At 35.5% G+C, this 14165-nt stretch overlaps 1 protein-coding gene across 3 annotated transcripts in view; it reads left to right on the top strand.

Annotated features, from left to right (window-relative positions):
- Positions 1–14165, top strand: part of FAF1 (Fas associated factor 1) — a 497001-nt gene that overhangs the window by 181071 nt on the left and 301765 nt on the right. For all 3 annotated transcript variants that reach the window (XM_086387547.1, XM_086387559.1, XM_086387570.1), the window contains exon 5: positions 8691–8782. In XM_086387547.1, the coding sequence (XP_086243673.1) occupies positions 8691–8782 (92 nt within the window). The remainder of the gene's footprint in view (positions 1–8690; positions 8783–14165) is intronic.

The following is a 14165-nucleotide window of genomic DNA, read 5'->3' as shown; positions in this document are numbered from 1 at the left end:
CACGTATTGCTGAAGCCTGTCTTGAGAATTTTGAGCATTACTTTACTAACGTGTGAGATGAGTGCAATTGTGTGGTAGTTTGAGCATTCTTTTGCATTGCCTTTCTTTGGGATTGGAATGAAAACTGACCTTTTCCAGTCCTGTGGCCACTGCTGAGTTTTCCAAATTTACTGGCATATTGAGTGCAGCACTCTCACAGCATCATCTTTCAGGATTTGAAAGAGCTCAACTGGAATTCCATCATTCCTGAAAGATGATGCTGTGATATACTGTATATAACCTAAAAGTGAGTAGCATTTTCTGGAACCCTCTTGTCTCAGACTCTGTAAGTTGTCACATATTTATGATTCTGTTGATAACTATAGGTGTTACAGTAATGATCTTTTTGTTTAAATTCGTATGTTTGAGCAGCAAGATATACAACGACTGCACCTTTGAGTATCTGAGGTGAAAATGTATGGAGGGAAAAGCAATGGAACATTGCCTTATAGGTTTTGCCATTAACTTACTGGTTGTTCATGGGTAAGTCGTATCCCAGGATGATTTTAAAAGCCTCTGAGCTGGGTCCTGTCTAGCCTTTAGTATCTAATATGTAATATGCTGCTTCTGCTACAGAATCTTAGTCCGATTTTTTTCAAAAGAGCAGTTTCATAGTTGAAACAAATATTTGTAGGTGTTGATGGCTTATAGCGTTTAAAATAAGGAAAAGAATAGAGGCACTGGAAGATTTCTGATATTACCAAAAAAAGTGTGATTTGAACAAAGAAGGCAAAAATTCACTCTTGAGATTTATGCTTGAGAGAAAGTCACATGATATATTATTTCTCATTTTCTAGGTGACAGGTATGATTTTCTTGCATTTACTGGGAGACTAAGTCTCAATTTTCTTTAGGGGCAGTTTTTACTTTTTGGTGCTGTGTTGTGTTGTTTTTTTTTTTTTTCCCATTAAAAAATGGTAACAGGTGACATTAATATGAAATACATTCTTATCTTTTTTTTTTTAATTAATGTGGAATTCGAGTCTCAGAGAGGGCCAATAAATTGGGTTAGTAACTAATAGTCACTTAGTGATAGAATTGAGATAATGCTTGTCAACATAATGATCATTAATTTTATACATTCTCAAGGAATTCCCCAAATTATCAATTATACTTTGGAGAATCACTGCTTCAGATCCACCCAAATAGTGTTGTAAAGAAGTCTCAAATATGCATGAAATTTAAGGACCCGTCAAAATAAACTTCTACACTCCCTAGAGGCAAACTATTAAATACAGACATTCATTGAGCCTGCTAGGCTCCTCTGTCCATGGAATTTTCCAGGCAAGAATACTGGATTGGGTTGCCATTTCCTACTCCAGGGGATCTTCCTGACCCAGGTATCGAATTCCCGTCTTTGCATCTCCTCCATTGGCAGGCAGATTCTTTACCACTGAGCCACTGGGAAGTCTTCAAAATAATGACTACACTCTTTGTAATAGAAGCAGTGCAAGCCAGGAGACAATGTAATGATGTTTCTAAGTGCCAAAGAAATAAAGTGTCAATCTGGAATGCTATATTCAACAAAAGTATCTTTCAGAAATGAAAACTAAATTAAGACTTTATTTTCATACAAAAGCTACAAGAGCTATTAAACTATGGAAGTAAGTTCCTCAAGCTGAAGAAAATGACGCCTGATAGGAAATTAGATTAATACAAAGAAACGAAGAGAAATGGTAAAAATATGAGTATATTTTTTCTTTCGTTTAAATTTCTTTAAAAGATAATTGACTTTATAGATGTAAAGTTATGGAAAGAACACAACAAGAAAGGGGAATGGAAGTATGTTTTTGTCAGACAAGTCCTGTGTTATTTGAAGATGGACTGTGTGAAATTAAATATGCATATTATAAACCCTAGACCATCCCTAAAACAATGAAACACACATAAAAGTAATTAAGTTAAGGGTTGAAATGAAATGAAAATACCTAATATATTCAATATTTGCAAATGGAGGTAGAGGAAGATGATAAAAGAAGTAAAAATCAAGACAAATAGAGAACAAATAAGCATATAGATAATTAAATTATCTTCACATCCTTATGAGAAGGTAGAGATTGTGAGACTGTATAACAAAGAAAAACCAATTATATATGTATAAGAAATCCACTTTAGATAGAAAGATTGAAACATAAATAAGAAAATAGTAACCAATATATGTGTTCTATTACTCACATATTATGTTAATACTAAATGAACTAAAATTCTGTCCAAGTACTATCTGTTATGAAGGCTAAATGGGGACAGTTCATAATTATGAAAATGTCAGTTAATCCTAAAGACATAAGTATCCTAAATGTGTGTATATATAATAACAACTTTGAAAGTCTGTGTACCAAAAACTAATCACTAGAACTGCAATGAGAAAAGGAAAAAAACTACAGTTGTAATTGGGCATAAAAACACTCCTTTCTCATAGTAATGTTCAAAACAACAGATAGAAAATACGAATAGTGTATCAACCAATTTTACTTACGTGAAATAGATAAAATGCTTCTTAAAACCGTGCGTGCCTGCATGCTCAGTCACTTACTCATGTCCAACTCTTTGCCACCACATGGACTATAGCCCACTAGGCTTTCTCTGTGCCTGGAGTTTTTCAGGCAAGCATACTGGAGTGAGTTGCCATTTCCTTCTCCAGGGAATCTTCCCGACCCAGGGATCAAACCAGGTCTCCTACACTGCAGGAGGATTCTTTTACCACTGAGCCACTTGGGAAGCCCTCTCATAACCATAGGAAAATTTATATTCTTTTCACCTGCATTTGCTACATTCGTTAAGGTTAAAAAAAATGCTCTGACATGAAACAAGTCACAGAAAGTGACCCAAAGTGACTTAAAAAGTCATGTTAGGTATGTTCTCTGACTCAGTGGAATTAAAATAGAAATCAAAGGAAACTTGAAAATTCTGATATATTTGGTAATTAACATACAAGTGTGCATTGTAAGTCGCTTCAGTCATGTCCAACTGTCTGGGACCCTCTGGGCTCTTGCCTGCCAGGCTTCTCTGTCCATGGGATTCTCCAGACAAGAATTCTGGAGGTAATTAACATATCTCTAAGTAAACTAAGGATCAACAAAGAAATCACAAAGGAAATTAGAAAATATTTTTAGTTATGATGGAAACATCACATATCAACATTTCTTTTATGCTGACAAAGTGGTATGCTGCTAAGTCACTTCAGTCGTGTCTGACTCTGTGTGACCCCATAGACGGCAGCCCACCAGGCTCCCCCATCCCTGGGATTCTCCAGGCAAGAACACTGGAGTGGGTTGCCATTTCCTTCTCCAATGCATGAAAGTGAAAAGTGAAAGTGAAGTCGCTCGGTCATGTCCGACTCTGTGCGACCCCCATGGACTGCCACCTACCAGGCTCCTCCATCCATGGGATATTCCAGGCAAGAGTACTGGAGTGGGGTGCCATTGCCTTCTCTGACAAAGTGGTATGGAAGGGAAATTTACAGTTCACATGTTTATTTATATAAGAAGAAAGTTCTGGAAGCAATGAGAAACAAGAAAAGTGTCCCCACTCCACCCCACCCTTCTGCTTTTGAGAACCAAATACACATTTACCAACTGGACTAGAAAACCTCATAATTCATGAGGCTTTGGATGGAGTACAGTTGATTCTTGAACAACTCAGGGGTTAAGGGCACCAACCCTTTGCACTGCTTAAAATCCACGTATAACTTATAGTCAGCCCTCTATATACCCTTTTCCTCTCTATCTGCAGTACCTCATCCACTGCAATTCAACCAACTGCAAATTGTATAATACTGTAGTGTTTACTGTTGAAAAATAATCCATGTATAAGTGAACCCTCATAGTTCAAACCTGTGTTGTTTAATAAGAGTTAACTGTACTAAGAAGGCTTTTGTCTTAGTAGTGTCAAGATTAGTCCTAAATACCGCTCACGTGGTACAACATCTTAAAAGCAAAGACTCAAAAGGACAGAATTATTTTCAAATAACTGCCTCCCAAAATAAAGCTCAAGTATATTTATAGGAATAAGAAAATATTTAGCACCCATCGAGGTAAAATTCACAGTGTCTGGCATCCAATAAAGATTACCAGGCATTCAAGAAAGAGGAAAGCCTGGCCCATAAAGTAAAAATCAGTTAACCAAAAAAACCCCTGAAATTGACATAGATGTTGTAATTAGCAAATAAGGACATTAAAACAATTATTATAACTGTTACTTAAGTTCAGAAAAAGAAAAGATTTCAAATCATAAATGACTGAAAATGTAAAAATAGCCCAAATCGAATGTCTAGAGGTTAAGACCATGATGTCTGAGATGAAAAACATACAAAGTGGGATTAACAGAAGATTAGACATTGAAGAAGAAAAGATTAGTGAACTTGAAGACATCACAGTAAAAATTTGTCACAGTGAATTTGAAGACATCACAGTTTGGAAAAGTGTTTGACTCTTTTCCTACAGAGTTAAAAATACACTGACCATTCTTCTCTTAGGTATTTACCCAAGAGAAATGAAATCATATGTCCCATCAAAGACATGTATGTTATTTGTAACCTCAAATATTTATTTGTAGCCTGAAACTATGGGAAACAACAAATGTCCATAAACCAGTGAATGGATAAACAAATTGTTTTATATTCATACAATGGAATACTATTTAGTAATAAAAGAAACATTGTCATTACATGTAACAATGTGGAAGAATCTCAGACAATGTATTTTGAATGAAAGCCATATTTTTAAAGTATATTCTGAAATTCCTTTTATCTAAAATTCTAGATAATTTGAACCAATTCACAATCACCAAAATCAAATCACTGGTTCCCTGGGGATATGGAAAGGGGTAGTGTGGAAGAGTTAACAAGGTGTATAAGAAAACTTTTTGGGGTTGCTGAATAAATTCATAATCTTGATTATGATGATGGTTTCATCAACTTTATATATTTGTTAAAACTTATCAAATTATAGATTGTGAATATGTGTATTTTGTTTTTTACCAATCATAATAAAACTTAAATGTTTTTGAAAAGAGCAAATCAAACCCTAAGTAAGTATGAAAGGAAAAACTTATACATACATAGACACAGGCATAGAAATCAATAAAGCAGAAAATGGATAAACATTATAGAGAAAATGAACTAAATGAACACAACTTAAAGCTTTTTTTTTTTTTTTTTTTAGAAGCTCAATAAAGGTGGTAATTCTCTTGCTAATGTGAATAAGAACAAGAGAGAAAACACAAGTTAAACATACTGAGAATGAAAGGTACCTACAAACATTAAATGGATTATAAGGCAACATTAAGAATGGATTCATGCTAGAAAATTTAAAAGCTACATAAAACACTTTAAAAGCTAGAAAAATTATTTTAAAGGTGTAAGTTACCACAGTTGACAGAGAAAAAATTTAAAATCTTAATTGCTGTACATCTAATATATAAAGCTATAACAATCAAAGCCTTCCCTGCTCCCTTCCTCACTCCCTTTCCCCCTTCCTCCTCCTCCAAAAAAAAAGTGAACCCCAAGCCCAGATGGGTTCACTGGTAAAGTCTGTCTAATATTTAAGGAAGAAGTGTTAGAAATCATTCATAAATAGAGAAAGATGAAATATTACTTAATTTATTTTATGTAATCAGCATTAACCCTGATACTAAAATCAAAGACATTATAGGAAAAGGAAACTATTATAGACTGATATTTCTTACAGTCTAGAGGCAGAAATCCTTTATAAATATTTATAAATTGAACTCATTAAATGTAACAAAAATAAAGATATGTATAACGATACCTCATTGTCAAGTGGGCTTTACTCAGGAATACAAGGCTTGTTTAACAATTTTTATATAATCCATTATTAATTCACCATATTAGTACAATGAATGAGAGAAAATCTATTGATCATTTTAATAGATGGAGGGAAAAACATTTGACAACAATATTTGGCTTGTCAAAAGCATTGACAACAATATTTAACAACAATATTTGGCTTTGCTGATGGCTCAGTGGTAAAGCATCCACCGCCAATAAAGGAGATGCAGGTTCAATCCCTGAGTCAGGAAGATCTCCTGGAGAAGGAAATGGCCACCCATTCTAGTAATCTTGACTGGGAAATCCCACGGACAGAGGAGCCTGGCAGGCTACAGTCCTCGGGGTTGAAAAGACATGACTTAGTGACTAAAAAACATTTAAAATTTCATTTATTAAAAAAATTTTTTAAGTAATTAAATCCCAGCAAAGTAAGAATAAAAGGAAGCAACCCCACAATGGTACTCTTTTCTTCATATCCTCACCATCACTTATCTCTTGTCTTTTTGATGGTAGCCATTCTAACAGATGTGAGATGATACCACATTGTGGCTTTTTGTTTGTATTTCCCTAGTATTTAATGATATTGAGCATCTTTTCATGTACCTGTTGGCCATTTTTTGTCTTCTTTGGAAAGAGGTCTAAATCAGCTCAGTTTTAGTTTGATTATTTAGGAGCTTTTGGTTATTGAGTTATGTGAGTTCTTTATATATTTTGGATATTAAACCTGTATCTCATATATGCTTGGCAGTTAGTGGAGTGTTCCTTGATGAAATCTACGTATCATCAGTTTTCACATATAGGGGTACTATAGTGGCAGTGCCATCTGCCTGTAATGTAGGAGACTTGGGTTCAATCCATGGGTCAGGAAGCTCCCCTGGAGAAGAGAATGGCAACCTACTCCAGTATCCTTGCCTAGAGAATTCCATGGACAGAGGAGCCTGGTGGGCTACAGTCTATAGGATTGCAAAGAGTTGAACACAACCAAGGGACCTAACACAATCACAATCACATAAGAAATGTGGCTCACCTTTCTCTTATTTCCATGAAGAGAACAATCCTTTCTCAACAGTGATATTTTTGAAGGTCAAAGTCGATGTATTTTGTGCTTCTAAAGTATAATGTTGAATCAGAATTCTTTTATGATGTTTAATCACTATCCAAAGTGCCCAGATAGGAATTTTCTTAGGAAAGCAAAAAAAATAAAAGTCACTAAGGACACTTTTCCAGTAGTAAAGTATGGATGTAAGAGTTGGACTGTAAAGAAAGCTGAGTGCCGAAGAATAGATGCTTTTGACCTGTGGTGTTGGAGAAGACTCTTGAGAGTCCCTTGGACTGCGAGGAGATCCAACCAGTCCATCCTAAAGGATATCAGTCCTGGGTGTTCATTGGAAGGACTGATGTTGAAGCTGAAACTCCAGTACTTTGGCCACCTGATGTGAAGAGCTAACTCATTTGAGAAGACCCTGATGCTGGGAGGGATTGAGGGCAGGCGGAGAAGGGGACGACAGAGGATGAGATGGTTGGATGGCATCACCGACTCAATGGACATGAGTTTGGATGAACTCCGGGAGTTGGTGATGGACAGGGAGGCCTAATGTGCTGTGGTTCATGGGGTTGCCAAGAGTTGGACATGACTGAACTGACTGAACTGAAGGCCATGAAGGGTTTGATTGTAGCGTTGCTTACCTAGACCACTGTGATTCCTTAGAACTTATGTAGGGTAAGCTCCACCTTCCTTCTTTTCCTTTATCAGCATGGAATTACTTTTCTTTTAATGTATAGTATGATCATTTTCTGCAGTGTTCAGTCACTTATTATAAATGGAATTGCATTACATGTTAATCTAAAATTATAGACTAACCAATCTAATAAAAGCATATACATGAAATATTTGTACATTCTGATTTAATGATCTGTTTATTGTACTGTAGAACCAGAAATGAGCTGGTTAATTAATAAGTAGACTTGATTCTTGAAAAGTACTTTGTAGCATGCTGGAAAAATTGTGTTTCTTTACTGTTTCTGATTAGCATCATTTTCACTTTTGCTTTTACATTTTGGTCTTTTTCTGCACTGAATAGTATATCCTTTCCTTTGATTTAGTTCTCCTTCACGAAACTCTAGCATACTTCATGCTTGGTTTTAATCCAGCTACAATTGAAACTTGAGTTTAAGTCTCACCTGTCTCACAAAGCCTTCTTTATTTGATCCAACATAACTTTTTTTTTCTTTTCTTAAATTCTGTTCCTTTTCTTTTTAAGACAGTTTAAATTGTCTTCTAGATTATATGCATTGTTTTTTTTTATTTTTCCAGCTACTTTCATGGATATTGTCTCCTCTATCCTTGAACCTTAGAGGTAGATAAGATAGACATTATTATATCCCATTTTACAGATACAAAAACTAAAAATAGACAAGTTATTTTATTTCTTTAAGCTAAGACTTCAACCCCAAACTGCATTGCACAGTTTGCTTTCCTTATACTATAATGCCTCAAGTTTTATTCTTTACTGACTACTCCCACCATATGCTGATCACATATTGGTCTATTGGTTGGTTTGAAATAGATTGTTTCTATTCAAAACCCCGTCACTGATATCTGTTTCTTTAAAAAAAAAAAAAAAACTGCTTAATTAATTATTAAGTTTTTTATTATAATGTTGAAACTTCACTTCTTCAAAGGGACATCATGTTGTATGATCAAGATTTGAAGTTTGGACTACTGAAATTTTTCATATTCATTCATGAAACAAATGTCATTGACTTGAGAACCATATCCCTAATATTAGTACTAGCTTTGGATATGAATAAATATTGATTGTATTATTTTGTTATTAATATTTGGTCTCTTTTTATTTGTACAGGAGAAATTAAACAGATTTTAGAAAGTGAACTTCAGATACCTATGTCTAAAATGCTTTTAAAAGGCTGGAAGACTGGAGACGTGGAAGACAGTGTGAGTTTCATAATTACCTAGAAATAAAAGAAAATTAAGCTATGCTATTGACTAAAGTATAAAATTGTTTTTTGTTAATGTTGTTACATATGACAAATGGAGATTTGGTAATAGTAAGTTTGTTTAAGAATACAGCAAACAGTGTTTTTCAAGTTAAAACATTTCATTGTTAATCAGCAACACTCATTAGGTATATAAGTGAAATCACTCTTTGGCATATTTTTCCTATTTATAAGTATTTTATAAAGTCAACTTGACATCTTTTTTTGAGAGCATTTTATCCTTTTCTCAAACCTCATATGATGTCAGTAATTGCCTTGGAATAATAATTACCTAAACAGTTACTTGTTTGCCTGAAAGAAGTCATACCCAGTATATATACATTTGTGAAAGTGAGTGTTAGACACTCAGTTGTTTCCAACTCTTTGCAACCCCATGGACTGTAGTAGCCCACCAGGCTCTTCTGTCCTTGGAATTCTCCAGGCAAGAATACTGGAGTGGGTAGCTATTCCCTTCTCCAGGGGATCTTCCTAACCCAGGGATTGAACCCTGCATTGCAGATTTGTGCAATGCAGGAACCCAGGGCTCCTGCAGTGCAGGTGGATTCTTTATCATCTGAGCCACCAGGGAAGCCCATATATGTTTATATCAAGTATTTATATGGAACAAAAAGGTAATAGGAAATATTTTTAACTTAGAAAATTTAAATGGTTAGAATGCTTCTTTGTTAGGTGGATAGGGTCAGGTGCATGGAAGAGTTATATTTTAAGAGTTTACACAAAATGTTGCAATTTTAAGCTAGTAGTTGCTATTCTCAAGCACCCATTTGCAGCCTCAGGCATAAAATATTTTATGCACATTCTTTTTCTGACAGAGTGAGTGGTAAGGGATGGAAAGAAATGAGTTAAGTAAAGTTTTAGATGTTTGAAATAGAAATAACTAAATCTTTTCACACTAGTAACTGAGTTGATATTTAAATACCAGGCATGAACTTAAAATCTTCAACTTTCAGTTCAACTCTCTGTCAACAGTTTCTGATAGACATTGTGCTTATAAAAATTTGTATGTGAGTTCATTTGATACATGGAGATACTCTGAGTACTTCATTAAGTTATTTATAGGAATTTTAGGTTGGCAAGATACTTATAAATTTAAGTAAAAATTAGTGATGTGCTATATTAGAGGTTATTAATAATATCAATAACTTCAGATATGTAGATGACACCACCCTAATGGCAGAAAGCTAAGAGGAATTGAAAAGCCTCTTAATAAAGGTGAGAAAGGAGAGTAAGAAAGGTGATTTAAAACTCAACATTCACAAAACTAAGGTCATAACATCCAGTCCCATCACTTCATGGCAAATAGATGGGGAAACAATGAAAAGAGTGAAACAACAATGGAAAGACTTTATTTTCTTGGGCTCCAGAATCACTACAGATGGTGACTGCAGCCATAAAATTAAAAGGTCCTTGCTCTTTGGGAAAAAAGCTATGACCAACCTAGACAGCATATTAAAAAGCAGAGACATCACTTTGCCGACAAAGGTCCGTCTAGTCAAAGCTGTGTGTTTTCTGGTAGTCATGCACGGATGTGAGAGTTGGACCATAAAGAAAGCTAAGCACTGAAGAATTGATGCTTTTGAACTGTGGTGTTGGAGAAGGCTCTTGAGAGTCCCTTTGACTGCACAGAGATCAAACCAGTCCATCCTAAAGGAAATCAGTATTCATTGGAAGGACTGATGCTGAAGCTGAAACTCCAGTACTTTGGCCACCTAGCGTGAAGAGCCAACTAATTGGAAAAGACCCTGATGCTGGGAATGATTGAAGGCAGGCGGAAAGGGGGGCAACAGAGGATGACATGATTGGATGGCATCATCGACTCAGTGGACATGAGTTTGAGCAAACTCCGGAGATGATGAAGGACAGCGAAGCCTGGTATGCTGCACTCCACGGGGTCCCAAAGAGTTGGACACGACTGAGCGACTGAACAACAACAACATCAGGAGTTACCTTACTTTTTCTGTACTGAGCCAGGTAGTTAATATTTTAGGCTTTGTGGACCATGGAATCTCTGTTGCAACCACTCAGTTCTGCTATCATAGATGAAAATAACTTTAGACCATATATGAACCAGTGAGCATGACTGTTGGGTTAAATCAGTATTTGTGGACATAGAAATTTTCATTTTATATAATTTCATATATCAGACACTACTCTTCATTTGAATTTTTTTCAAACATTTAAAAATGCAAAAATCATGCTTAACTGACAGAACATACAAAAGTTAAGTAGTAGGCTGAATTTTTGCACAGGCTATAGTTGACTGACACCTGGTCCTTTTTGGCTGTTCTAATTGAAATGTAGATTTAATAATAAAAAGAAGTATTGACTAAGTAAATCAACAACCTTGGTAGAAATAAAACAGCAAAATGCATTAGTTTACATAGCTATATCATTTATCCATTCATTTATTGGGAAACCCATGGATATGAATTACCTACCCGGCATTTTGTAAAAAGAAAGGCAAACATTTTCAAAATGTTCTTAAACCCCAATGTGTTCTGGTAATTTGTTTCTCAGTAGCCATAAGAGATTGGTTCCAGCATCTCCCCCCTCATACCAAAATCTATGGATGCTCAAGTTCAGTTCATTTCAGTTCAGTCACTCAGTTGTGTCTGACTCTTTGTGACCCAATGAACCGCAACATGCCAGGCCTCCCTCTCCATCACCAACTCTCAGAGTCCACCCAAACCCACATCCATGAATTGGTGATGCCATCCAACCATCTCATCCTCTGTCGCCCCCTTATCCTCCTGCCATCAGTCTTTCCCAGCATCAGGGTCTTCTCAAATGAGTTAGCTCTTCGCATCAGGTGGCCAAATTATTGGAGTTTCAGCTTCAACATCAGTCCTTCCAATGAACACCCAGGACTGATCTCCTTTAGGATGGACTGGTTGGATCTCCTTGTAGTCCAAGGGACTCTCAAGAGTCTTCTCCAACACCACAGTTCAAAAGCATCAATTTTTCAGTGCTCAGCTTTCTTTATAGTCCAACTCTCACATCCATACATGACCACTGGAAAAACCATAGCCTTGACTAGACAGACCTTTGTTGACAAAGTAATGTCTCTGCTTTTCAATATGCTGTCTAGGTTGGTCATAACTTTCCTCCCAAGGAGTAAGCGTCTTTTAATTTCATGGCTGCCGTCACCCTCTGCAGTGATTTTGGAGTCCAGAAAAATAAAGTCAGCCCCTTATATAAAATGGCATAGTATTTGCATATAACCTATACATCCTCATTATGCTTTAAATCATCTCTAGATAACTTAAAATACCTAATACAAAGTAAATGCTATGTAAATAGTTGCTGATGTGTGGCAAATTCGAGTTTTGCTTTTTGGAGCTTCTGGAATTTTTATTTTTACGAGTATTTTCCATCCTTGGGTGTGGAACCTATGGATACAGAGGGCTGACAGTTTATGTGCTCTTCTCCCTAAGTGATATTTTCTATTTCTATGCCATTAATTTTCTAATTACTCCCAAATATGTATTGCTAAGTTATACGTCTTTGAATTCGTATAACCAAATTGGTAGTTCACTTTTATTCTTGCATACCTTATTGGCATTTTTAGCTTAACATATTTGAAATGGAACTTTTGATTTTCCTTCCCATGCCATTTCTCTACCAGTCTTCCCCAGTAAATGGCAGAACCATATCACCACTGCTAAATCAAAAAATGTGGGCATTAATCTTTTCCCATTTGAAAAACACCTAATCCTCGGAAACTGACTCAGCACATTGTATATCAACTGTACTTGAGTAAAATAAATTTTAATAGATAAATTAATTGGCCATGCTCTGCAGCTTGCGGGATCTTACTTCTCCAACCAGGGACTGATCCTGGGTCATGGCAGTGAAAGCACTGAGTCCTGGCCACTGGATTGCCAGGGAGTTCCTCAATAAAATAATTTTTAAAAAAATTTCAAAAGTACCTAATCCTTAGTAAGTCCTATAGACTCTGTTTTCAAAATATATCTCAACCATAGCCACTTTACAGTATTGTTATTGCACGGCCTAATCCATGTTGTTAGCATATCTTGCCTGGACCAGTGTAATAGCTTCATTATTATTTTTTCAGCTTTTCTTGGGAGGGGATTCTTCCTATGCATTCTCCATAGAGGAGCCACAATGTTCTTTTAAAAACATAAATCAAATTATATCACTTTCCTGGTAAAATATAACTTTTTATTGCACTTTGAATAAAATTCAAGCTACTCACCATGGTTTAAAAGGTATTGTATTATTTACCCTATATTCACCTCTACAACCTCATCTTCAGCCTTACATACCTTCACTTTCCAAGCTGCGATCATAGAACCTTTTAATTCTTCTAAAATGCTAAAGCTCTTTACATCTTTATCTGACAGATGCTCTTTAGCTGCCTGGAATGCTTTACCCTCAGTTCTTCACATGGGTGACTTTTTCATCCTTCAAGTCTCAGCTTAAACGTTACTTTCTTAATAGTTATTTGTGTTTTGTAAAATGATTCTCATCTCAGCATTTTCTATCACAACACCATACAAAATGGTGTTTCTTTCATCATTATATATCCAGTGCCGGATATAATAAGCATCAAATAAATGTTTGTGGAATGACTGACCTACTTAAAGTATATGTTTAATCATATCATATGTGGTTTGAGAAGGTTTATTGGAAAATCTTTGGATCAGGAATGGTAAAGTGACAATAATGATCAAGTGGTAAGACCAAGCTGTTATCAGTAATCATCAAAGTAAAATAATGAAAGATAAAAAATGGTAAAAGTAACTTTCCTGTGTTTGTAGGCCATATTTTTGTTTGTTTGTTTGCATATTAACTCTTGCAAGATAACGGATCGATTTCAGAGTAACTTGCATATATTTGACAAAAAGATTCAGAACTTCAAGTCTTCCTGGATGATTGTGAAGTTATAATTAATTGCCTATTACAGTGTTTTTTTCAATCCATGGTCACAAATCATTAGTGAGTTGTGAAGTTAATTGAGTGGGTTATACCCAGCATTAAAAGAAAAGGAAATAGGGATAAAGGATGTCAGAATATATTGCAGATAATGAGTAAGTATTAAGGTATGACAAATATAAGTCAAGAATAAGTCCCAAAGCTTGTGAAGGAAGACTCTGCCTTTAGTAAGATGGGTACTCTCACGAAGGGTCAAGAATAAATTTGTTAGGTTATATGCTAGGATAAGATCAACTCTCCCCAGGTGTCCCTACTTTCATATTCAGGGTTAAAAGTGATTCCTAGATATCTACTCCACCTTTCTTTCCAATACTTTCAGCCTTGACATTATTATTTGCTTTGATTCAACCAGAACCAGTTTCATT

Source organism: Bos grunniens, chromosome 3 (assembly GCF_055505025.1).
Source record: "Bos grunniens cultivar Pamir isolate PY7600 chromosome 3, Bosgru_T2T1.0, whole genome shotgun sequence".
NCBI lineage: Eukaryota > Metazoa > Chordata > Mammalia > Artiodactyla > Bovidae > Bos > Bos grunniens.
Note: the sequence above shows the minus strand (reverse complement) of the source record. Positions and strands in the feature narration are given on the sequence as shown.